This window comes from Ambystoma mexicanum, chromosome 9, assembly GCF_040938575.1.
Source record: "Ambystoma mexicanum isolate Mex_15411 chromosome 9, UKY_AmexF1_1, whole genome shotgun sequence".
NCBI classification, from domain to species: Eukaryota; Metazoa; Chordata; class Amphibia; order Caudata; family Ambystomatidae; genus Ambystoma; species Ambystoma mexicanum.
In genome coordinates this window covers 954,716,121-954,743,979 of record NC_090931.1, presented here as the reverse complement: position 1 = coordinate 954,743,979, position 27,859 = coordinate 954,716,121, and the positions used below count along the sequence as shown (strand labels likewise).

Here is a 27,859-nt window from a genome sequence, read left to right as displayed (position 1 = left end):
ACAAATATAGATGGTAAGTTCAGTTTGGTGCCGGGTATTATCACTGTTTCATGCAAACTGGGCATCTGGTCGTACCCACCTCCACAGCGTGAAACCAGAATATAGGCCTCTCCACAAAGAAGAGAAAGACTAGGGTATTCCTCAGAGTCTCACCACCTGGTAGGGTGTTCACCCTCAATGACAATAGGCCAGAAGTTGATATGTCAATTGGTGGAACTGTAGAGAAATCATAGCCTTTTTGTACTTTTGACCGTCATGACAGAGTGACGTTTTTGTATTATTCAATTCTAAAGTGCACTCTGCAAACTGAATTGTCTTTTGGCGGTAGTAAGATTTGTGAGGCAAGCATGAAAAGGAGGGAAGGGGTGCATGACAGGCGAATGCAGACAAAAGGCTCAGGACACTGGGAGTACTTAGAAAGGGAAGATGTCGATTCCTTCTCCGAATCAAAAGTGGGAAACAATGGCTCTGAACAGAGGCTGTGAGTTCCAAAGGTTGGCAGGAAAAACTCCTGCATCGGAAGGAATGGCCAGGCGTTTGGAGTCCAGTGAGCACAAAATTCTGCTTGGGTGGTAACCTTGTATTTTGCTTTGAATGTATTGAGGTAAGAGGACATGGATATTTTTTGAAGATGAAACCCAGCATCTTGAATTTAATCCTGGATGCAGCAGGGAGCCAATGACGTCATTATTGATGAGGATAGACTGATATCTTCTCAGCGACTGGTGTTGAAGACCGCAGAGAGACTGAGAAGGATAAGCATGTTGTAAGGGTGTGGAGATTGACACAGGAGAGACATAGTTTTGGCTACAGATTTTTATTTTCAACGAAAGCAAAGAAAAGCCCTATCTTGCCCTACTCATGGGAGGGGGTTTCCCTGCCTCATCCACAACTAAGGATGTGTCAGGAAGTCTGAAATCAAATATCCATCGGCCTGAGTCAAACCTATTACCATTCCTACACTTCTAACTAAACAACAAAAGGGTTTATTGAGTCTTCTGAACGCGGAAGATTGGTCTCTGTCTTCTGCGTAGTGGAGTACCATGCCACCAGTCTCTCTCAGGACTATTTCTGGAGAGAGAGAGACTCTCTTTTTTATAGTTATGGTTCTTTTCATGTGTAGCACATGAAGTTGCAGATTAGCAAATAAAAAGTCTCTATTTCCAAACAACGAGAAAGGCCCAACTTGAATCCTGGTCACCAAGAGAATGCCTCCCTTCTATGGGTTTTCTATCACAGTGCTCAGAAACACAGGGAGGATGTCTCCCTTTCCCTGGCTTCTCTTTGCCATGTAAAAATCACAATGTCAGGGACTATGCCTCTTCCCCTAACCTTTCTCAGGTTTTCCCAATTCGCAATGCCAGGGGCTATTGCTATTCCATTGGCTGTCAGGCTTCTAGAGTTCATATTGCCAAGGGGCATGGCTCTTCCCCTAACCTTTCTCAGGTTTTCACAATTCGCAATGCCAGGGGCTATTGCTATTCCATTGGCTCTCAGGCTTCTAGAGTTCATATTGCCTAGGGGCATGGCTCTTCCCCTAACCTTTCTCAGGTTTTCACAATTCGCAATGCCAGGGGCTATTGCTATTCCCTTGGCTCTAAGGCTTCTACAGTTCATATTGCCAAGGGGTATGGCTCTTCCCCTAACCTTTCTCAGGTTTTCATAATTCGCAATGCCAGGGGCTATTGCTATTCCCTTGGCTCTCAGGCTTCTAGAGTTCATATTGCCAAGGGGCATGGCTCTTCCCCTAACCTTTCTCAGGTTTTCACAATTCGCAATGCCAGGGGCTATTGCTATTCCATTGGCTCTCAGGCTTCTAGAGTTCATATTGCCTAGGGGCATGGCTCTTCCCCTAACCTTTCTCAGGTTTTCACAATTCGCAATGCCAGGGGCTATTGCTATTCCCTTGGCTCTAAGGCTTCTACAGTTCATATTGCCAAGGGGTATGGCTCTTCCCCTAACCTTTCTCAGGTTTTCATAATTCGCAATGCCAGGGGCTATTGCTATTCCCTTGGCTCTCAGGCTTCTAGAGTTCATATTGCCAAGGGGCATGGCTCTTCCCCTAACCGTTCTCAGGTTTTCACAATTCACAATGCCAGGGGCTATTGCTATTCCATTGGCTCTCAGGCTTCTAGAGTTCATATTGCCTAGGGGCATGGCTCTTCCCCTAACCTTTCTCAGGTTTTCACAATTCGCAATGCCAGGGGCTATTGCTATTCCCTTGGCTCTAAGGCTTCTGCAGTTCATATTGCCAAGGGGTATGGCTCTTCCCCTAACCTTTCTCAGGTTTTCATAATTCGCAATGCCAGGGGGCTATTGCTATTCCCTTGGCTCTCAAGCTTCTAGAGTTCATATTGCCAAGGGGCATGGCTCTTCCCCTAACCTTTCTCAGGTTTTCACAATTCACAATGCCAGGGGCTATTGCTATTCCCTCGGCTCTAAGACTTCTACAGTTCATATTGCCAAGGGGTATGGCTCTTCCCTTGTCCTTCTTAGTGTGAAAGGTATGGTTTCCTGTGCTCTCCCCAACGTCCCTCACACCTTCTGATTTCTCATTAGGTCTTCAGTATCGGCATGGGGAATCTCTGCTATCTCATTCTCTCTCCTGCAATCATCTTCACTCGCAGGTCTGCATACACTGTGGCGGCTCCGCAGCCGAGGAGGCTGAGAAACTGGAGACTTTCTCCATGCCCAGGCAGTCAGGTGACTTGCTCTCACCTCGCTCCCGCTCCTCTGGCCAGACTGCAAACCGACTAGGGATGTCTCAAGAGCCACTCTTGCATCCCGGCCAACGTTCTCTCCCCTACTTCAAGCCGAACATCCTTCTGACTTGCAGTTCCTCTGGAGAGGGACTGGCTGTTCCTCCAGTGAGGAATTCTTCAGCTTTCCCCAGTTCTTCACACTTGGCAGGTTTTCAAAGATTCCCCCTCTCTCTGGTGGGCGCACAGGTCCACAACCCCTTCTCAGCCGAGCACAGCTCCCTTGCTCCTGGCTCCTCAAAGGGAGGGTCTGACAACATTTCCTGGTTTCCATCCTCTATTTCAACTACTGTTGGACCAATAGGAAGTCAGTAACCACTAGACTGCTCAATGTGATTCCCATAAATGATCTTCATGCTTCCGCACTTCTCCTTTGTCCCAAGCAACGAGTTGGTGGTAGATCTCTTTCCTCAGCTTCCCTCTGGAACAGCCTCCCTGCCTCTCTGAAACATGAGCAGAACCATCTCCGGTTCTTGAAGCACCTCCAGACCTTCCTCTTTGCTTATGCCTTCTCTTCCTCTCCCCTGCTGATCTCATCTCTGATACTGCATTGGTCACCTGGCTACCCTCTGAATTCAGGCCCAGGTTCCCTGCCCGCCCAGTTGCACACCCGCACCCCCTCCTGGCAACCCTTGCACTTGGGGCCGTATATGCAACCCTACAGTCCCCTTACCTGCACTTATTGAACACCTGGTGTCTGCTCTTAACCCTTGCACTGCCAGCTGCTGGCCTCGCTACTTGTTGTTATGGATCCCGTGTATGGCACTTTTCCCCTCCCCTCACCCCTGCACTTGCACGATCTCATTGTCACTTGGCCTAGTAAGATTGTTTGTCTCTGTCCTCCCTCTGTCCTCCTCCCTTGCCTTGTCGCACCTTGAAATACTTGTTTATAGGCGCGTTATGAATGCCATATCATATATCAGTACTGATCTTGATGACTCCCAGAGAGACATAGGTGTTCTTCTTCGTCACAGTCTTATGGTGGAATTTACATCAGTAGTCCCTACTCTTCCTCGTCCCAGTACTGTCTGTGGTGACTAAGTCTTCTACCCCACAGGAGTATATGTAGGTATGGGGGACTGTAGAGTTTGGTGTAGGGTAGGAGAGTGAGGGAGAAGTGGTTGTATTTTGAGCGCACTACATTCTCACAGAACAGTCGTTCTCAGTCCCACAGGGGGGTGCCTTCCCGGTGACTATTGGGTAGCATCCTCACCTCCCTGCCTCATGGAAAGGGGCTCCCCCTACGGAAGCAGGGATGATATCCTGGGATTCATCACAATGTATAACCTTTTCGGAATCAGCTAGCTGTAGAACCTAATCCCAAACTGAGACCAAGGCAGATTCAGTGCTGTGACAGGGGCGGATGAGGGCTGAGACTGTTGCATGATTTTAAAGAATGTGCACAGCAACAGCAACATAAATTGACTGTTTACGAACAGGGACAGTTCTGAGATTTGTGTGAATAGGGACAGGGAAAGTTCTATGATTTGAGTGAATACGGACAGTGAGCATTCTACAGATCCGACTCAAGGGGCGATCAAGTGGTGCGGTGGCACAAGGGCGCTGCAGATAAAAGGGTGCTGCCAGCTCACACAATGTAAAGTGTCGTAGAAAATAGAAAGTTATTGACTCACACTTTACATGACACTGAGTGACAAGCATACAGCACCAGCGCCTATTCAAGAATTATGCAGCGCCTTTGTTTGTAGTCCAGGAGTGGGGGTTAGAGCAGGCAAAAATGATGCCCAGGGCGCTGGTAGACCTGAGGCCGGCACTGGCGTTCTATTAGTTGAGTGAAAAGGGACAGAGGCAGCTGCAGTGAGTTGGTATGTGGACAGTTCTAAAAGAAATTGAATATAGACTGTGGCACTATAATTTGAGCGAAAAGGGAAAGCAAGAGTTGCATAACATGAACGAACAGGGATGGACCTGAATAATTTGAGCAAGTCAAGGAGTCATTGTTTCCTTTGCCACACGGATAGAGCAAAGAGGACAATGCGCAAGTCCTTGAGTCTTCTTCCACTAGCGGACATATGCGCCACAATCTCACGTGTGGCCGTCCTCATTGAGACGGCAGCAAATTCGCTATGATCTCATTGTGATATCACCATACTTTATCGAGAATATTGAGGCATATTTACGTAACGTGTGAACTAGGGCAACAACATAGCTAATCCATTTGACCTGGGTCAGCATTTGAATACCTTGGGGCGGGCGCATTGCAAGGGCCCGCCACAAATTCATCTTAACCACATAAGTTCCTATAAAGAAAGTCTTTGCTTGATTTCATGTAACATTGCCGCACATACTCTGAGGTCATTGCTGTGCATAATAAAATGCACAGCAATTGCGATTGAGCACACCCTCAGTTTAAATGATGGATTGCCAAGACTTCTTTTCCAGACGCGCGTTCAGCAAAGACGCGTGTGTGGCGGACACCTTCCAATTCCCCTGCCACAATCTGCCTCATTACGAGTTTGGCGAACTTTACCACCGCACCAAATTACTGGTTTGGGCATAGAGTGGAGGACTTGCTTCCAGGAAAATCCTGGAGGTAAATCCTCCAACTCACCGCCGAAAAATCGGCAAACTCAGCATAAAACCACCAAAAAAGGCCCATAGAGTCCTATGGGGTCGAAAAAATTGGGATGTAACCCCCAACTGCCACTTGTAATAGGCGGTAATTCCACCGGACCGAGTGACGGTAATGGTAATTCAGTTTGGTGGAATCTGGGTGGATTTACCGCCCAGTTACCACCAAACTCGTAACAAGGCCCATTACCGTGATACCGCCCTGATGTTTGCTGCTTCTGTGATCAGGATTGGAATAAACAGATTTTGCTCCGGTTCATAAGAAACAAAAAACTCTGCACCAGGCCAAGCACAGTGAAAAGAGAGGGGTTGCACTGTTTCCTATATAACACGACATTTTGGACCAACCTGTGCCTGTCTTTCATTGTTGATTAAAGTTCTATCTTTAAATTCTCTGTTCTATAATATGTAAAGAGCCGAAAACAGTGGAGCTGTGTTTATTCTACAGTCAAGTTATACTATGCAAACAGGAAGAGTATTTCACGACTTTATGTAATGTTAACCCTGATCTGTACATTTTATTTCTTTGAATTGTCTCTTTTGCTGATGGATATTATACATATGAATGTGCAGTCAGTCCTGTGACACTGACTCTGTTATTTCCTGATAAGACAGGAAAGAGGTAATATCTACCGATCAAATTCTCCACCCATAACAAGACACCATGTCTAATTTGTTAAATACCCTCAAATTAGGAGCTGTTCTTGCATTCCCCAGCAAAGTACCCAGCCATCAAAGGCCGCCTGCCACAGCCTTGTCAGCAGAAGGACATTAGTGCAGGTTGCCAGCCCTCCGCATCGAAATCCAGGGCTGTGGTAACCTTGAAGATTAAAGCATGAAATACTTGAGAACAAAGTTGGAATCCTGGCACGGGTCCACATTTTCGGTTAATGCCCTTCCCGAGGTGCAGCAGCGCGTGGAGGTGTGGACATTTAGCTCAGAGTACAGATATTTCTGAAAGAGAGGCAGGGACGCAGCGTGAAAGGCGCAGCACTCGCACAATATCCCCGAGAAGGGATCAGACATGGAGATCGCAATCATTGACTGACTCGCCTTTTACAGTCAGGAATTCCAGGCTGGCGCAATGTGTACACTGGAGACGAAAGAAGACACTTATGAGGAAGGAGTATGAGGGTTGGTGTGGTAAAATGTATGGCGACATGGAAGCGCAATAGGAGTGCCTAATGATATATGATCTGTAGCACGCCACCCTCCACCTACAGAACATAACATCGGCAGAAAAATGCTTACTCTAGCATTTGAATATGTATCCACAGTCATGCTTCATACAATATCTACATCAGGACCTGGTGCAATTGTATCCATGTAGAGACTAAACATTATATTACGCGGAGCCCTGTGAACTGAGGATTAGGTTTTGCCATGTTCATTGCTCACTATGTATACCTGCCTTTAGGTTTGCGTCTATTTGACCTAATCACATTTGATCACATTTATTTGACCTTTCTTTGGTCTAAAATGCAGTGGGAGTCCCCCCACAACTCCCTCCCACTTCCCCTCAACCTAATTATATATATATATATAAAAGGGTCAAATAAATGTGATCAAATGTTTTAGGTCAAATGTTTTTAAAATGCAGTGGGAGTCCCCCCACAACTCCCTCCCACTTCCCCTCAACCTAATTATATATATATATATATATATATATAGAATTAAATTTGACTGAAAAAAGGGTCAAATAAATGTGATCAAATGTTTTAGGTCAAATGTTTTTAGGTCAAATATACTAATACCGCATTTAGCTCTCCTATACATCTTCCTAATGTCAGGGACCTGCGTCACATGTACTTCTCAATTCCCAATGTCCCTGCATCACGTGGTATTCTGGATTCACAGCAGCACCACCTCGCCTCGTTCATCTTGTTTAGGAGAGGTGAAACAGACAGAAACTAATGGCGCCAGTGCTCCTATTACAACTATTGCCGAACGTTGCAGGCTTTACCTAACGACTGGACAAAGGTCTCCAGACTCGACGCGCTTTTCTAAAACAAAGCCAACAGTCTCAACTGTCACCTGGCACAGGTGACTCTCCTGTCTGGATGGCTACTGATTCTTGATCAGCTGACTGGCGCAACCACTTGAAAAGGTGTGAGTGCTTGCAAGAGGCGCAGACCGTGTCTCATACCCGCTAGAGAAGGTGCTGCTTAATCCTCACTTAGCAGCAACATCTTTTATTTTTCGTAAAAACGTTATTTCACCTTCAAGCTGCACACCTTCCATGCTAAGAAAATGTATTAAGTGTGTAGGTATGCAAAGCAAACAATGGGCACCAGGCCCTGCATCAACAAAAATGCTGATTTATGACACGTGAAGATTTTTCAATTGGGAGGGCAGCATAAGAGATGTAAGGTTGCAAAAGTAGACGCGGGACATAAAGGTGGCATGCTTGTTGGCATACAAAGGAGTTGAAGGGAGGCACTACGTGTTGTTTCTGTACAATGCTTAAGCTTGGTTCACTTGTATATGTTGATCAAGTTCTGACCTGGTGCTACCAGTCATAAGTAGGGCCTGTGGCATAAGGACCCAAATAATATAGCCGAAGAAAAAATAGAGTGTGTTAACTCTATTAAGACTGGTGCTCTCAGTTTGCCCTGAGTGAAGGGACTTAAACGTTTTTTTTTAAAAAAATGTTTGCAGTACTTTTATAAACAATTCAAATGCGATGTTATTCTTCTTTTTCTCAGAAAGTCTGTTTATTTCACATAGTATTTCATCTCTCCTGGATATTCTATATCATATTCAGTGAGGACAGGCAGATACTGGTTTGCATATTATATACGATTGCCAATGCATTTCGGTTCGTGAAAACCTTCATCAGGGCCGTATAATGTATCTTCCACAATAAGATTTACACCATTTTAGCACAAATATTGCTTCATAAGCATAATTAGATCATTCAACAGTAATCCCAAAACAGTTGTAAGAAATTACACATACCCGGTCCAAGTTGTGTATTAGTTGTTCCAACGATAAAGTAGTATTATGAGAAAGAAAAAGAGAAGAAAAAGAAATCACTATCTAGGCTTGAAACTCTAATAGCAGTAACAGTCTGTATCGCAGCCATTTTAAGTTTTGGTAATCTCAAGAAAGTACCTTGTGCTTCATGCGAATCGAGAACGCATGTGGACGGTATCCAAACTGAGTAAATGTACCTGTTGGTAATATTAGAATAGCCATCAGGGCGTGTTTGATTAACTGTTCGCATACTAACACCCAGTTTCGTAGCCGCTCCGTGCAAGTCTGCCGCGTCTGCAAGAGCGTGCGTGTGGAAATGCTGCGAGCTACCTTTATGCGTTACCATGGTGATCCCAAGGCGTCGCGTGTGAACGCGTACGCCTTGGGTCCCACCCCTGTGGCAACACAGAAGGCGGGACGTGTCACCATGGTTACGCTATGCGTGTTTAGAGATCACGCTGGGGATGCGAGATCGAAAGTGTGTCATATTCGGTGTATACATTAAAAAAATGAATGAAATGTGGTGCCTGGATGTAGAACATAGTTGAATGTTTACTAAAGCAATGGTTTGCAATCGGTACGAAAGAAGGTTCCGTGTAAATCGAATTGGAACACGTATTAAAGAAACACCAATGGAAAAGGAATCTGTCGTTATGGATAAGATACATAGACGATATTTTTGGTGTTTGGACAGACACAGAACCTGAACTTCTTAATTTCTTTGAGTATCTTAACTCCATAGATCCTCGCATACAGTTTACGCACGAACATTCAAACAAGGTCATACATTTTCTGGATGTGGAAATCAAAGGGAAGGACAGTGAATATCAAACTACAATCTATCGCAAGAGCACTGACCGTAACAACCTTTTACAAAGATTAAGCTTCCACCAGCCAAGTCTGATTAAGAACCTTCCTTATAGCCAGATGCTAAGGGTGAAACGAATAGTCAGTGACCCCACAGAATGTCAGGAAGCTCTCAAGGAGATGGGAAACAAGTTTCTTGAAAGAGGATACTCTCAAAATGAAATAGATACGGCTACGGCTCGCATAACACCACAAAATAGAGAAGAACTATTAAAACCCAAAGTGAAAACAGAAGCGATTCCCCCATTGGTCTTTGTATCAACATACTCAAGGCAAAGCAATCGGATCAAATCCATAATCAAGAAGAATTGGAATACCATCACCTGTGATCAGAGAATAGAACATCTCTTCAAGGAACTCCCTACTTTTGCGTATCAACGAAGCCAGAACCTGAAAGACAAGTTGGTTTACACTAAGCCAATGCGTAAGAAGAAGGTAACAGATCGAATAGGCACATTTCCGTGTCTCAATTGCAGCAATTGTAATTATGTCATCAAAGGATCAACTATCAACCACTCACATTCTGGAATTAAGATCAAGCTGAAAGACTATGCTACTTGCGATACACAGAACATCGTCTATGGAATCAAATGCCCCTGTGGGCTGTTTTATGTTGGCCAGACACAACGAACTGCAAAAATTCGATGGAATGAACATCGTTCATGCATAAGGAATGGCACAGCCACTTCTGCGGTGGCCAGACATTGGCAAGAGAAACATCACAACCTGGCGCAGATCAGATTTGTAATTCTGGAAGTAATCCGTAAATTCAACAAATATGAGAATCTCCAAAAAAGACTTGACCAACGAGAAACTTATTGGATAGATCGCCTTAGTTCCCTGACACCCAGGGGACTGAATGAAGAAATCAATTATATGTGCTATCTATAATTGTTCGCTTAATGTTTGGAGAGATCTAGACCAGCACACACATACATATTGGATAGATCGCCTTAGTTCCCTGACACCCAGGGGACTGAATGAAGAAATCAATTATATGTGCTATCTATAATTGTTCGCTAAATGTTTGGAGAGATCTAGACCAGCACACACATACAGTCCTCCACTCTGACGGACTTATGCTTGAATCGGCTAATTGCCGAGTTTTCGTATTCAGCATGAGAAATCTGTTTTTTACTCAGCATGAGAAATCTGATTACCCTGTTTTTTCTGTTTTTTTCTATTTTCTACCTTTAGAACACCTTGTCTGTGAATTTTCTACATCCCAATGCTTGAACTTCTTACATTTGATCACCACTTTCAGGTACATGAAAACATGATCAACATTTAGACATCCCTTTTTCTTTCCAGCGCACACAGATTTTAAGTAAAACCATTGATCCCGTTTTTCCAGCGTTATTCCTCCACACACACAGCACAAGCATGGTGATATGTCCCGCCCTCCATGCCCCTGCGGGGGTGTGACCCAAGGCGTACGTGATCTCTCACGACGCCCTCGCATCACCATGACAACGCATAGACATAGTTCCCAGCATTTCTTTACGCGCGCCCATGTTGACGCGGCAGATTTACACGGAACCTTCTTTCGTACCGATTGCAAACCATTGCTTTAGTAAACATTCAACTATGTTCTACATCCAGGCACCACATTTCATTCATTTTTTTAATGTATACATCGAATATGACACACTTTCGATCTCGCATCCCCAGCGTGATCTCTAAACACGCATAGCGTAACCATGGTGACACGTCCCGCCTTCTGTGTTGCCACAGGGGTGGGACCCAAGGCGTACGCGTTCACACGCGACGCCTTGGGATCACCATGGTAACGCATTAAGGTAGCTCGCAGCATTTCCACACGCACGCTCTTGCAGATGCGGCAGACTTGCACGGAGCGGCTATCACTGAGTAAAGGTGAGCGTCTACGAAACTGGGTGTTAGTATGCGAACAGTTAATCAAACACGCCCTGATGGCTATTCTAATATTACCAACAGGTACATTTACTCAGTTTGGATACCGTCCACATGCGTTCTCGATTCGCATGAAGCACAAGGTACTTTCTTGAGATTACCAAAACTTAAAATGGCTGCGATACAGACTGTTACTGCTATTAGAGTTTCAAGCCTAGATAGTGATTTCTTTTTCTTCTCTTTTTCTTTCTCATAATACTACTTTATCGTTGGAACAACTAATACACAACTTGGACTGGGTATGTGTAATTTCTTACAACTGTTTTGGGAATTACTGTTGAATGATCTAATTATGCTTATGAAGCAATATTTGTGCTAAAATGGTGTAAATCTTATTGTGGAAGATACATTATACGGCCCTGATGAAGGTTTTCACGAATCGAAATGCATTGGCAATCGTATATAATATGCAAACCAGTATCTGCCTGTCCTCACTGAATATGATATAGAATATCCAGGAGAGATGAAATACTATGTGAAATAAACAGACTTTCTGAGAAAAAGAAGAATAACATCGCATTTGAATTGTTTATAAAAGTACTGCAAAAAATTTTTTTTAAAAAAAACGTTTAAGTCCCTTCACTCAGGGCAAACTGAGAGCACCAGTCTTAATAGAGTTAACACACTCTATTTTTTCTTCGGCTATGCTTGTTGGCTTAAACATTTAGTGAACTCAAAAATAAGGAAAAAGAACCTTCCTGTCCCTATAACTAAAAGGGATTTCCCTGCCTCTAACAAAACTAAGGATGATGTCAGTCAGAATTAAATGGCCCACTGTCCTATTTCCCAAACCAATTTCTGTCCCTTACACTTCAACAGAAACCTATAATTAGATGGTGTCCTGCTTCTAACAGGATGACCCCCTTCTTTGGGGTATTTTAGGCAGTTCATAAATGGTGGAGGAATGTTCTTCCCCTAGCCATCATTAGGCTTTTAATGTGTTGTTCCCCCTGGTCGTGGAGGGGCCAGTCTCTCTCCAGACCTTCTTAGCAAAGTTCCAAGTTCAAAACAATATTGGGAAGGCATCGCCCTTCCCCAAGCCTTTCTCAGGCTCTCTTTTCCAACAGCCTTATTTATCAAGTTCCATCTCCTTTCCAAAGGAGGTATCTCCCTTCCTTTGCACTTCACGCAACTTTTGTCAAAAAAGAAATCTCTTCCCCCTTTGGACTTTTCTGTGATTGGTGTCAAAGGATTTCTTACCCTTGACTTCTCATGACTTGGGCCAAGGGATCGCCTCCTCTCGATGTCTCATGGCTTGGACCAAAGCATCTCCTCCCGTGGATTTCTTGTCACTTGGGCCAAAAGATCTTCTCCCCTGGACTTTTCATGACTTTTGCTGGAGGATCTCTTCCCCTGCACTTCATGAGATCTGTGCCAAAAGATCCCTTTCCCTGGACTTCTCATGTTGTTTTGTGGGTCCCAGACCACTTTCTCAACTCTGTAAGGTGTATTTCTTATGCCCGGTTCACTACCCTGCAGGGCATCCTTTCGTATGTATACGTCTCTTGGTTTCTCAAAATTCGGGTCCCAGACCCATCTCTCAGCTTTATAATGTCTTTTGACTAGGCAGGGGTCACTATCCTGCCAGGGGTCTCTTTGGGTGCTCTTTCTACCCACTCCATTCTCAACTGGTATCTCTCTTCGGTCTCACTGGGACGAGACAGATGCCTCTGCTCTTCCTCCCAACCACAACTTGTGGGGTCTCCCTGTTCCTTCCTGTTCCCTCTTCGCATACCTTTGCACTTGCTCGGCAAGGGTCCCAGTACTCAGCAACACCAGTAAGCTTCTGTGGCTTCCACTGGCCACTCGTGGTCTCCTTACCCCAGGCATTCGGGTCTGCAGCGCGTCCTCTCTGCGCAACTCTGCTCCCCTGCGTGAAGATGCTCTGGGGCTGGACTGACAGGGATTTCACCTCCAGTACTTCCCCCCTTGCAGCCAGTGCCACAGCCTTGCTGATAGCTCCACTCAGGAGAGGGGGTCTCCTGCTCCTTCTAGTGAGGGAGTCTCCAGCTCCCCTTGGTTCTCCTCAGACTGCTGGCGCTCAAGGTTCGCCCCCTTCTCTGGGAATCAAACAGGCTCACTGTTTCCTCACCTTCAATACAGCATTCTGGCTCCTTGCTCCTCCAGTGAGGGCTTCTCTCATACTTCCTGAGTCTTTACTCCTTTTTATACTGAGACTGGCCAATAGGATTTGGAGAAGCACTAGACCGCTCAATGTTGTTCCTATAGGTAATCTACAAGCTTCCACACTTCTTCCTCTTCACAGTACTGATCTTAAAGCTCCCTTGTGAGTCACTGATGTTCTTCTTCGTTACAGTACCGGGAAGTGGATCTTCACTTGTGTAACTCCTATTCTTCCTCGTCCCAGTACTTTCTAGTGGAATGCTAGAATGACAACAATTCATGAGCTTTCTAGGGAAGGGGTTATTCTGAGGTTTGCAGGAAGGGGGTCTAGGGTCAGGTGATGAGCAGGGATACTGCAATCTCTCCTGATGTTCAACCCTAATCCTACAGGGGGATTTCCCACCCATGTTATCCTCCTGCTAAGTACCACCACCGGGGAGATTATCAGGTAGCGTCCTCTCCCTGGCCACATTGGAACGGGATCCCCCCTAGAGAAGAAGGCACAACATCCAAAGCTTAAGTCACAGAATATATGATGCTCATGTAATCCAACACATGTATTTTTAGCTGTTACACCAATCAACTGGAATCCTCAAAATCAGTGCTGTGATTTAACTGTGACCAAACATAAGGCAGAATTGCATGTTTGAAGATTAGTAGATCAGATTCTGATTCAACAGCCTAGCAGGAGAGTGCATCTAGAATCCAGAAATCTGTGGTACCCTGAGGCATATATTTTTACTTCTGATGAGTTAACCCAGACTTCGGTATCTCTGTTGCTCAATGTGTAGTATCATGTGCTCGTATTGGTGTCCGGAAAGCTTAAATGTATTCACTGGCATCCCTGAATTTATAATTCCAGGTCCCATAATGGCAGCAGCATGCCGGTCACACTGACCAAAAATTGCCCTTCCCACATAGCATCTACAATTGCACCTATGGCCTCAATGAAGAGTTGGCCATCAGGATCAAAAAGGGGAGAATGGCTCAGTTTTAGGAAGGCGTCCCAATAATATGGTATTCGTGATCACCCATTTTGGAAACATCCCCCAATCTACCCATGGCCTTAATATAATAAATAAACAAATAAAATATTGAGTCCATTGGGTAAATGTGGGCGAGATTGCAGGAACCAATTATCTTAAGACACGTTTTCCTCATGCCCAGACCACACATTTTAAAAGCAACTTGGGCAAATATGACACTTCCACAGTAACCATGAGGAATAATTTGCTCAACAATAACTCCTGCTCCCCAATCCTAAAGGCATTTGGATTCAAGAGTTAGGGAGCTTGGTTACCTCACTACTCTTTAACATGAAACAATAGCAACATCTTTTCCAGATATCATTGATGTATCTCGAACACAACCACTCAATGATGCCCTTTGGACCTTAAGCTAGACACACATTATATTGGTCTCCAATCACAAAGGTTAGCTTGAGCTGGTTGTATAATGTCACCCTGACATATCAAAAGGCCACACTCCTAGCATTCGCACAAGCCCAACTCAACACTAAGCCTAGTGCAGGTACCTTGATCTTGCTAAAGGTCACATCAAAACCAAGGAGATGCCTGTGCTGAGCAGATTTCTCTTCATTCCTGTCCTCCTCGCTTCCAATCCATCAATGGGGCACCGAAACCACAGGCTACCACACCTTTGTGGTACAGGAACGCAGCTGATCCATTTTCCCCATGTCCCTTTAGCATGCATGCATTTCAGTATGCATGCTCAACTGCCTGGTTTCTAGAGAGTTGCAGAAATGTTTTATCCCTCCTACCCAGCAATCTTATACAACCATCAACAAGGCCAACAAAAGAAAACAAATGTCATAAACGAGTTACTAGGAACCAAAATGTGGAAATAGAGGTCGAAAGCAGTTTTCATCATGACACTTTGGTATATGGGTACGCTTGAGCACTGCTTGGTCAAGGTCAAACATCCAGGTTGTCACTGATTAAAAGAAATATTTGAAGACAAGAAGTACCCTATTTTACTGCTTATTTTATTGAATGCATTTTTGGTGCAGGTTTAAAAATGTAGCATATATGTCTTCACATCATCCGTTTATGTCCAATGTTCATGCAGGTAAACCAATTTAAATTCACATAGTTGTGGGCATTGTATATCTTCGCTTGATCAATAAGTAATCAACCGCTGTTTAGGTACATAAAAGTGTGCAGAGTCTATAAAGATTTCAAGTAATGTTGTTTTTCGTCAGGACTTAAAATCAAGTTTAAAAAATCAAGTTATTTTTTTTTAACTCAACATAATAACTCTCCGTAAAAATTAGAGGAAAATATGAGCATTCATTTCTAGTCACATTATGGCAATAACACCCAAACCACCGTGCCAGATCCAGGGTGGTTACGAATATAGCTCGAGGGCCTTAGCGATGGGCCACGCCAGATCAGCATGCCTGATCGTGTGTTACTGCCTTTAGGAAACCCAGGGTGCTGATAGCAATGTATTTTCTTTGAATGAAGGGGACGCCACGCATTGTCTCGTTCATTCAAAGAAAATAGTGACTTAAGATGACCGCCGTGGAGACGGAAGACGGGGCTCCATTCAGAGCCCCTCTTCCATTTCCATGGTGGCCAGGACGAAGGGTGGAGTGGCGGCGGTTGCTGCTGCCAGAAGAGTATGGTGAGGTTCGGAAACTGTGACCAGAGGTGAGCGGATGGTGGGGGAAAATGGCAGGAAAGCAGCTGTCGCGCTACTCAAACACAGGCTGAGATCGTGGATTCAGCCCAAGATCCAAGCAACCTGATTGGCATCCAGAGAAGGGCCACAGATAAGGGTGGTTCCTGTTGGCCTGTTCAGCTGGTGCCCTGCACCCTTCCTCCACTTTTCAGAGGACTACAGAAAAGAAGTTAAGGGACACCACGATATAATTCGGATCAATGTGGTTCCTGCTGCTTTTGAACTTAGCCACACTAGAATAATACCGAGGTAGCTAACGCTAGTTTTGAATTTAGCCACACTAGAACTGTACTGATTTGGCATCTGCTTTTTTTGAAGCTAACCACAGTAGTACTGTACTAACTTGGTTACTGGTGCTTTGAATTTAGACGCAATAGAATGGTACAGATTTATTTTGAGAACACTGCTTTTGAATTTAGCCACAGTAGAACTATATTGATTTGGCGTCTGCTACTTTTGAATTTAGCCACACTAGAATTTGTACTGATTTAGTTAAGGCAGTTTAAATTTACCCTCACTAGAAACATACTGATTTGGCATCCCGACCTTTTGAATTTAGCCACCCTAGAACCATACTGATGTATTTGCTTAGATTTAGTTTTGAAGCACCACTCCGCAAACCATTTACCAAGACCAAATCAAATGTGGGACAATATAGAATGAAGAACCGACAATAAAACTCATCACCCGTAGATCACCTGAAACCAGCTAACTACCCCCTTCCCTTCTCCACACCCCCGCACCTCTCATGTACTACCCACACCCAGAGGGCTAGTGAAACACCCCCAAAAAACTTGCAAACCACACACACCCCTCTCTAATCATACTGCAAACCCAATACCTGCCAACAAAAAACAACTCAGACACTGGACGCCCGCCTTTCCGGACACAGCAAGCCCAGTGCACATAACAAAGCAGCCCCAGAAAGCTCACACACACGGACGCCAGTTCCTCCTGGTTCTGCCCGCATCAACAGATGAGCACAAATTCCATCCAATCCCTCTCTCCCTCACTAACCAAACCTACCCACCTTTCTTACAGAGCCACACGAGCGCCTGCAGACCATGCAAATGGCAGCGGTTTGCAGCATAAATCAACATACAAATCCCTGTTTATGTTAGTAACATTGCACATGGAAAGATTTACCCACCATGTCCTCGAGCTTTGAAACCATTTCTATGGCAGTGGTCTGTCCTCGTTCTTTCCTCTCGAGACAGTTACACCGACTATATAATTCGAGTCACTAGTTTAGTGCATCTTAGGAAATGTATTATAAAATGATTTTTTGTAAAAATTCGTCACATACAAACATAGAAAAACACATGTGTTAGAAGACCAGATGTTAGCAAGTACCTGGCTTGGTGGCTGGGATTGGCTTTTAACAGCTCCCCAGTCTGAGCCAAAGAAGGACAGAGTAGAACAAGTACCTCAGCAATGCCTCACCCCAACTGCCAACGCCAATGAATGGCCAAGCCCAACTGCCAGCGCTAGCACCCTGGCCTGTTGCCCAGGGTGCTAATAGTATGTGAATAAGACCTATGTTTCCTGTCGGGCTTGTCCGGCCGGGGCCAGAGTGCCGGTGGGCCACCCACCCCCCTGTCCATGCGCTTGATCCATTCAACTCTAAGGGTAGACCGTTATATCTCCACCGTACAAAGCTTCTCTCTCCAGCCGAGGCACATTGCATCACTCAGATCAAAACTTGCGGGTAAGCGCTGCTGCCTGTAATTCTGTTCTCGCTGTCCTTGGCTTACCGCTGTCTCCCGACCCCACCAGTTCTTCAGTCCTTTTGGCCCCACATGGGTGTATGTCCGTGCTCGCATGGAGAGACTGCTGTGTTACGTTGGTTGGCCACCTGCTTTTCATGCTCCTTTCTTTGCCATCTCGCAAACCTGCTGCAGCGCAGCCCGCCACACCATGAGGTGAGGCCGTGCCAGACTATCTGGACCAATAACTGCACCCTAGTTGACACCATGCACCTCTTACCTGCATACTTGAAGTACCCCCGGCACCATAAGGTGAGGTTTTCCCACTCTGTGCACCCATACTAATGTTGCTTATTACCTATTTGTATCTGCATACTTGACGTAGCCCCCCGCCTTATGAGGCGAAGCTTTCCCACTGTGCACCCATGCTAATTTCGCATTTTACCTATTTGTATCTGCATACTTGACGTAGCCCCCCGCCTTATGAGGTGAAGCTTTCCCACTGTGCACCCATGCTAATTTCGCATTTTACCTATTTGTATCTGCATACTTGATGTAGCCCCCGCACCATGAGGTGAGGTTTTCTCAATCTGTGCACCCATACTAATGTCGCTTCTAAACTATTTGTATCTGCATACTTGACGTAGCCCCCCGCCTTATGAGGTGAAGCTTTCCCACTGTGCACCCATGCTAATTTCGCATTTTACCTATTTGTATCTGCATACTTGATGTAGCCCCCGCACCATGAGGTGAGGCTTTCTCAATCTGTGCACCCATACTAATGTCGCTTCTAAACTATTTGTATCTGCATACTTGACGTAGCCCCCCGCCTTATGAGGTGAAGCTTTCCCACTGTGCACCCATGCTAATTTCGCATTTTACCTATTTGTATCTGCATACTTGATGTAGCCCCCGCACCATGAGGTGAGGTTTTCTCAATCTGTGCACCCATACTAATGTCGCTTCTAAACTATTTGTATCTGCATACTTGACGTAGCCCCCCGCCTTATGAGGTGAAGCTTTCCCACTGTGCACCCATGCTAATTTCGCATTTTACCTATTTGTATCTGCATACTTGATGTAGCCCCCGCACCATGAGGTGAGGCTTTCTCAATCTGTGCACCCATACTAATGTCGCTTCTAAACTATTTGTATCTGCATACTTGATGTAACCCTTTGCAGCATGAGGTGAGAGTTTCCCACTCTGTGCACCCACTAATGTCGCTTCTAAACTATTTGTATCTGCATACTTGATGTAACCCTTTGCAGCATGAGGTGAGAGTTTCCCACTCTGTGCACCCACTAATGTTGCCTATTACCTATTGAGATGGGGCCAAACAAAATGTGCCTCGACCATCTACCACTATGTGAAAGACACCCATATGCCTACTTTATACTCTTGAACTGTACCACGCACTTTCATGTAATAAATACATAAATAACATGTTTTCCAAAGAAGAAGAAAAGAAAAACGTGTGTGCCCCATTATCAAGGTAAAGAATTGTCTTACCCTATACAATATGGCTGCCACAGGCACATGGCAGTGGCTGGCAGGCGAGTCCCGTGTTGCTGTCTGTGGTAGCCAAATAGGAGAAGGGAGGCGGCATGTATGAGCGATGGCCCCAGGGTGCGGATCGGCCAGGTGAGGGCAGCGGGGCTGGGCACGGGGGCGGGAGGCTGGGGAGGTTGAGAAAGGGCTTGTGGGTGTGAGGAGGGGGCTTAGTCGGGGAGAGCTGGGAGCCACAGTGGGAGTACAGTGCCTGTAGGGTGGGCAATCAGCAGCAACTTCTACACGAAGGCTGGCACCGTCCACGCACTCCCTGCATTGGAAGGAGCTGATTGGCTGTCTCCCCCATGCTGGTTGCTATGCTAATATCATTGAGGACATTTTAGAATCTTTTTTTGTTTTGCAAAAGGAAAAAGTGCCTATTTTATTTTGAACGGGTCAATGACTCCCAATTGGTATTATGTTTGTCTCCACACGTCGACTAAATAATAACTTTCATGTGATCTGATGTCCTCCTCAGGAAACCCCCCCTTGTTGCTGCTGCCAGACAGTGTGCGCATTCGCCAGTACAACCTCTCCTCCGAGCAGTACTCCGACTACATTGATAACCAGGAGCGCATCCACGCCGTGGACTACGACTGGGATCCAGAGGAAATAGGCCTCAGTAAGTCAACGCTAACATTCCCTTTCACCTTTCATGACTGTGGTGACCTCAACTGGACGGAATCCTGTTCTGATAAGCCATGGAATGTTTGATTTTTGATTATTAGTACACCTTCCTCTCGCCTATTTTACTGCTCATTTAGAAAGGAACAAAGAATATTGGTGTGTGTTCAGTTGGGCGGGGTACATGAGCAAGCCCACGGAATGCCGTTACTGGGCAGATGCCACACTCAATACCTCTATCCTCTCAGTCGTTCCAAGTACCGAATGAATAATCCAGCTGATAAAATAATCTGACATTTTTCAGAATTGCAGGCAGCACAGATTGTGTTTCAAAGGCAGGATCGCCATTCTGTCTGCAGATTGGCAGGGTTCTAAAAAAAGTGACATTTGCTTGTTCTAGGGTGAGAGGGCCAGACTGCCAATGAACACGTGGTTTGTGATGCGCTGCAATTCATCGGGTACACTGGCCTCATTTATTGAAAGGCTTTCAGATAGACAGGCTATAGTATATGGCTATATTATATTGCATAGGCTGCCCAGATTTGCGAGGATGCTACCCAGGTGCGTATCTAATTGTCTCTGCAGGTTTACATCTGAAACCTTTGCCTTTGCAAGCAGAACGCCTGGGGTCCACAATTGTGAGCACCACCAAACCATGCAATCAGCCTTTTTCTTAAACAAGTCATTGATTAACCACTGCAAAAGTTCCTCAGTCAGGGTTCAGGTTCATGCCCCTGAAAGCTCAAGGTGGCCTAGGGTGATGATTCCAAGTGTGACTGGAGTGATTGACCAACAAGTGCCTTCTCTTGCTTCAGTTACAAGACTTCGAAAAGATCTCGTTGACAATGAAGACGCTCCAGATGTTAGGACCTGGTAGGCCCTTCTTACTACCTCAAACACAAGGGCAGTCACGCTGCCCGGTAGAACGGAGCACTCCACCACGTGTGGGAGCAATCGAAACCCACAAATCAGTTGCTGCTGGCAAGTTGAGACTGGCTCACTCAATAAACAGGGGTTATCTTCACTGTGGTTGGGAAACCTGTCCATGGGCTTCAAATTGTTTCCTAGCGGCCTTTCATGACTACACGTATTCTCAGGGACACGTGCACAGCCACATGTCAGCGTGCCGGCCGCCACCTGCAGCAGCATCATGATGAGAGCCTTGCTGTGATTAATAGATGTAATTGATGCAATGTTGAGCCCTGCAGAGAAGAGTCATGAATTTATGGATCCATTTGGATTGCCATCCGCATTATGCAGTTGATAGCCAATAACCAGACCACGGTGACAGAAGTATTTTCAAACAAACTCTTCCTACATTTAGCTTTTAACAAGAACTCAGCCACAAGCTCCACAAATGAGTTCAGTCTATTTTAAAGATTGAGTAAGCATGACCTTGCAAAACAGTGCCAGTTTACCTCTCTCGCTAACTACCTGGAGGCCGGAGAATACCTTGAGGAATATATATACACATTACCCTTTCCAGGGTAGACCCTTAATTATACCATGGGCAGGACAACGTGCCAAAAAGACACGCTACATACAGTTGCCTGGGAAGAACATGAATAGCATGTCTATTCAGGGAGCCCCAACGGTTGGCAGAGAAACAAACATGACCCTCAAAGTGGATGGGTCTAAAGGTTGATGCACTGCACCTGCACCCAGCAGGTTGCTTCTCCATGTAAAGGATCTGCAGAGTCCCCTTTTTACATGGAGAAATCAAGGGTGCCAAGCAGATTATCTTGGAATATAGCTTTCAAAATGTTTGGTTATTGTATAGAATTATTGGGTAACTTTTCTAAACCAAATGTTCTGCCCACTACGGTGGGAACACAATCAATCCATTGCAGGTCATATATTTTTTATTTATATTTTATACCATTTGACTACAAGACACTTATAAGAACACTGTGGGAAAAGAGAAAAGAAGACAACATAGAAAAACAAATAGACCAATTACTCCAAGTCCAATTCCAAAACTCTACCCTGTATGTCCTCAAAAACATTGCTCTTCTTCCGGTACTTCAAAATCACCCTTTCATGTTCGGAGATGGGATACTTTTCCCGAGACCATGATGCTGCAGTTGGAAGTTTGATTGATATTCAGTCTCTTGGAATAATCTTTTTCACCATTAATTGTGCTCTGACCAGCCACCTCTTTTGCGAATATATGTCAGGTCCTCCCAAATCACATCTTCTCCCAAAATCAACGTTTGAAAGTAACATTCTAAATCCACTCCTAATACTTTATTTAACACTCCAGCAATTTCGCCCCAAAGGTTTTGCACTTTGTTCCAGTCCCATAGCATGTGTCCCAGTGTCCCTGTGTTATGCTTGCACCCCCAGCATGCACTGGAGTCACGTATTCTGTTTGCTCATTCTATCAGGAGTCCAATATCTTTTGTGTATTGCCTTGATCTGCCTTGCTCTCCTACTCACATTTAAAGACATTGTGGGTACATTTCTACAATGCAGATCATTTCTTATGCAACCTGTCTGTGAAGGGCTTTCTGTCTAATTTGTAAGAACATTGATCCACTTCTTAATACATTAAAATCCACAGGATTCTAAAGTCTAGTGATTTGCACACGATTCAAATGAATAGTTTATAATTAGCTTTAAACTTCTGAATATTTGTTTTTTTAAAACACAAACGATTGTGATTACACCAGGGTCATTTATGCCTATCAGTGTACATGCTGGGCTTTAGAAGTCTGGCAATACTGAATTTTAAACTTATTTGCTAACATAAATGCAAAATTGGAAGTGATTTATTTGTAACCATTGAAGATTTTTTACAATCCATTTGATAGTTGTGAACCTCAGAAACAGACTTCTCATCAGAGTCTGGTGATGGTTAATCAAAAGGATGTATTAGTTTGCTTGCAAGACAACTAGACAGCATCCTACTGCATAACCCATCCCCAACTGACTAACCCAACCAGCCACTTTTATATTGTATGGGGCACATGACCCTCAAAGCTTCTGGAAGCTCTTAGCAGGCTTCCTGGCATGCTACTCCCACCTCCTGCCTAAAGCAAGCCACCCCTTCATCCCAATGTGTGGTCCATCGAGTGTATTAATGCTGAGCGACACCACGTCATGATCCACTAATGGGTAAATATGGTGGATCAAATTTGCTTCTGGTCTCGTCCTCTTCTGGTGACAGATGGCAGGTCTCCACCCGCATGACAGCTTCCTTTCATGATGAAGGGCTCAATGTGTTGGCCGGTCTGCAACGGTGTGATACATTGGCCTCATTTCAACAGCCTTGTCCCTCTGCCATTTACACAACACAAAGCTCACATTCAGCGGAAATGGTGCACATTTGCAGTCCAGTTCACCAACGCCAAAAGGGAAAATGGGGTGCTCTAGCCAAAGTCTGCTAGGAAGGAAAAATAAAAATATTCAACACTAGGCCTAGAGACACGGGATCATGTCGTAACCAAGGTACATTTTTACCTGAAAAGAATAAAAATACCCATCCGCATCCCTCCTTTAGTTCTTTCGGTTTTTGTATGTGCCCCTGATCTACAATGTATTTATTTATTTGACTCTGGTCTGTGTTCTTCCACATAGTTTAGGTCAAGAAATTATCACCCGCTGCCTTGTGGTTTACCATATAATAGCGTTACCTAGGCCTGGTTATCGTTTACATATGTTACATAATCGGACATGTATTCAAATGGAAAGCAGAAAGTCATACAGTATTAAACATGTCAACAGATATTTCACTCCTGGCTGGCTTTTTCAAGGCAATACTGAGACACAGAATTTAAGCTGTTTCATTTATAGCCAATAACATGCACATGTGATGTGGATGTAAGGTACATCTCCTCCTCCCGAAAACAGCATGAAGTTGACATATCACGTAGAAACTCTTGTTTGTGCTCTTCATCAAGGCTAGTACGGCTCTCAGTCAGGGTGAACTTTAACTTCTCCTATGAGCGAATTCATGTGCACTACAAGCAGCCCTACATATAAGGGGTGTATCAGCCACTTTTACTCCCTAATAATAGGCAAATACTCCCCAAAAATATAATTAGGGAGTAAAAATACGCCCAACAAAAAATTGCTTTCACCCACAAATTACATGGATATGTTTGGACCAGTAGTGCACACAGTACCACAGGAAGAAACTACTATTATTACTGCCTGATAGGAAGAAGTAAACATGTATCTTTTTATGTGCATGAGTAACTCTGCGCAAATAAATAATTATTATAAACATATTTCCGTTTTCCAGTTTAAACATATTTTTACATGCTTATAAAAGAGTCCCATTTGAAATCGGACTTACATTTCTACTCCCATAAAAATATTTTTATTCCCAACTTAAAAAATTAGAGTACAATATTCCCACTTCCAAATCTTCACTAGCGCACTGACTATAAGGTAAGTACTCTGTAGCTTAAATGCTGCGTTTGCACAAACGTGCAGTGGAAATGAAAAGGTTCTAGTAGCTGGATAATCGGGACATGTTAAATTAATAATATAATTACACGAACCAAGTTACATTGTATGAGTTTCTACTTTCTCTTTGAATATCCTTGTCTGTTTACGTAACATACATAAGCCATAAGTTAGAACCAACACTAGGGAACTGTACTATTCACCCACAAGGCAGCAGCCTTCCTCTCTTAGGGGTCTAGGCCTGTGTGGTGTAATGCCTTGCTTGTGTCTAAAAAACTTGCAGAGTGAAGGGCGATCAGCACACTCACCTAGGCTTTCAGGCACATTTGCCTTAGAGTTTGCTAAAAGTTTTAAAACCAACAGAAGAAATGACTAGATGCTGCTGGGTACCAGAATAATACAATGAAAAGAAATGCAGCTAAAAATCATAAATGATTTCTCTGGCAAATATTGTGCCATCTTTCTAAAGATTATGAGACCATATCACCCACATTCGGCCCATTGATGTACAACTAACATGCTAGCATGTATACTAAATACTGTTTTTGAACTTCTTTTAAGCTGTCATATTGCAAAAAAACGTTAAATAACAAATATGGAATGCATATGTTTTCGTTTGATTGAAGGAAAGGTGCACTTTGAATTTTGAGAGTAACTGTCCTGTTTTGGGTCCTTCCAGGTATCGTGTACTACAGTGTTGAGGGGCGTGGCGCGTCGTATGGCGCCATAAAGCGGGCATATTTAGCCACATTTGATTTCAAAGGAAACAACCCCGTCAAAGAAGTTGACCTGAACCTGCGCTACATCACCAAGCCTGAGGGGATCGCCGTGGACTGGGTTGGAAGGTACACAGACCGAACCCATCAATGGGTATTACAGCAGGATCATCTATGCGAACTAGCACATATCCCTAGGGCACTGTATGCAGTGGGCACAGTTTGGAAAGTGTGCTCTGAGTGATGCCCCCTACACCTCACCTGGGTGGTGGTCTCGATTGAGTGTTGTGCATGCCTAGGTGTTTGGGTAAATCCCAGGATCTGATTGGCGATGTGGAATCGGGATGAGTATGGATGCATTGTGGGTGTTGCTTTGCACAAGCTTCCAAGCATTGGATTGGATCTTTGGCTTGTCCTTGAAGGCAAAAGAGTGAGGTTCATTGGATAAGGTCGTTGTACGCAGCTTAAGTGAGATAAAGCTATACAAGAAAGATGAAGAAAAAACATTGAGAATATGGCTATCACATTACATAAGTGGGTATTCAGCAAAAGTATCTTCCAGAAGGTTGGCTTGGGGACCTCGCAGAAGATGCTGTTTCCAGTGTCTATTGTCAGTGAATGGTATTGTTTGGTCATTCCATATGGTGGGGAAACAGAAAGAGGCTCCAAACTCTGATCTAGCAGACCCTTGCAGGTCCTAATGCCAGCGGTGGAATGCCTCTGGCAAAGGCTATTAGTATAATTGAGATAGAGCTGGTGTGACAGGTTACACTTCACAAGGTAGCAAAATGCAACTTATCCTTCACAGTAAAAAACAAGTTTATTCAATTCAAACAACATTTTATAAAAACAGTATTAAATCAATATACATTTAGTTGTACATAGGTGCTGATATTCAGGTAAAAAATGATCTTTAGGAATGCAAAAAAACAATAAATTAGCCATTTAACCTCTCACACCAGCTCTATCTCAATTATACGAATATCCTATTCCCTCCTGGAAATAGATAGATTTTACACTACAAGCGAGAGTGTGATTAGTGTGAACCCGGAATTCCTTAGATATCATTAGCATGCCTCTGGTGAAACCACCATTAGCCGTGTTCCCTTCCACTCTCTCATGCTGGGGGCGGTAACCAACACAGGCTAGATGCTGGGGCATGCATGGGTATGGAAGTACTGGGGGGGCCATTTAAACTAAAATGCAAGGGAAATGCCAGCAGCAGGATTTTTACCAGTGGCATCCGCGTGCCAGGATTGCCAGGCGGGTGACCTGCAGTGGTTTCAGCGCCACCATTGTTCCCGTGGACTGTTTGGTTGTGGCAATTTGATCACCACAATGTTATAGATATATGTCTGAACGGGGGAAGGAGATATCCAGAGGGAAGACCAGAGGGATCAGAGCAGGGAGAGTGGGGTGTGGGGTGTGGATGGACCCCGTTGATAAGAAAGATCAAAATGATGAGATTGCAACAGTGGAGTTGCCATGGAGACACAGTCCACTTTAAACACTGTGCAGCTGAAACCACTTAGACAAGGCAGATTTGCAGCTGCAGATGGACCCGCCTCTAATTCCCCACCTCTGCCCTGGCAGATTTACATGCTGTCAACAGGCCCCTACCCCAGGAAGGAGAGAAAGCGAACCCACCTAGTATGACTTGTGCCTGTACCGCTCGCTGTGGGCCTCGCAGCATGCCCATGAAGCTTAGAATGTCGATAAGGCATTCTCATTGGATAGTCTGCGGGCAATATGAACAGGAACAGCCTGGAGGTTTTTCAGATCACCACATTCCAAGAATACTGATAGCATGCAATGTACCCGCAGCCAATTGCCTGCAACCACGCAGGTGATTTCTTTACCAACAAGTCAGTGCAGACTTATCTGCTGCCAATTCCCCACAATATCCTGGGTGGGTTTAAATAGTATCAGCAGGCACCTGGGCACCCATGCTAATGTAAATACCAGACGTGGAGTGGCAGTTACCAGCAGGAAGCAAAGAATACTAATCCGCCTGTTATAGAGCAGTATAAAGTCCTTGCTTGAATTCTCCATGAATTCCCTTGTGATGTTTTTCTTTCTCGCGAAAGAGCGACACAGGTTACAATAGCTTTATGGACCACGCCCTAATGCCATGCTGTGACCCAGGAGGGTACATATACGTGTTGGCTAAAACCGTTATTAAAACCACCCTGGGACGAACCGCACCCGACTAGATCGAGTTCTTGCGAAGGGACGGAAGTAACAGACCCCTGACCCAGCACCTATGTGACCGGGGTTCTAACCAGTTTCTGTTTAGCCCACATTTGAGATGGGAGAGTGCCATCTCCTTAGGACCCCTTCACTGGCAGCAGGGAGGGCCCAACGCCTAATGCTACTGATCAGCCCAGTGATCTGCATATTCTAGTGCCCTGCCCCTACTTCCCACACTGGAGTAATGTGTGGCCCTTAGCCCCGTCTTTTCAAAACCCACTTTGTGATGTGCAGACATAGAGAAATAATATTACAAGAAGAAAATCCTAATGTCATATGCCAAAACATGTTTACATGTATACATAAGCAGTCAGAGGTGATGTTTGTGTCCCCGCGTATGCAGGCATCTTTACTGGACCGATGCAGGGACTAACCGGGTAGAGGTGGCTATGCTGGACGGAAGGTACAGAAAATGGCTCATTTCCTCGGACCTGGAGCAGCCAGCAGCTATTGCAGTGAATCCGAAACTTGGGTAAGCAATGATCTCTTCAGTAGCGCACCTAAACATCACGCACACAACTGTCAGAATATCTACAAAGTATGCCATATAAGTTTCAACAAAATGTAATATTGTATGTTGGTGGGTATTGAATGAGGCAGAGTGATGGCCAAGCTGAGGCCAGCCTTCAATTTTGGCTGTTCCTTTTT

At 44.7% G+C, this 27,859-nt stretch overlaps 1 protein-coding gene across 2 annotated transcripts in view; it reads left to right on the top strand.

Annotated features, from left to right (window-relative positions):
* LRP2 (LDL receptor related protein 2) overlaps positions 1-27,859 on the top strand; it is a 516,831-nt gene that overhangs the window by 420,864 nt on the left and 68,108 nt on the right. For both annotated transcript variants that reach the window (XM_069616158.1, XM_069616157.1), the window contains 3 exons: positions 19,687-19,830; positions 24,925-25,090; positions 27,555-27,683. In XM_069616158.1, the coding sequence (XP_069472259.1) occupies positions 19,687-19,830; positions 24,925-25,090; positions 27,555-27,683 (439 nt within the window). The remainder of the gene's footprint in view (positions 1-19,686; positions 19,831-24,924; positions 25,091-27,554; positions 27,684-27,859) is intronic.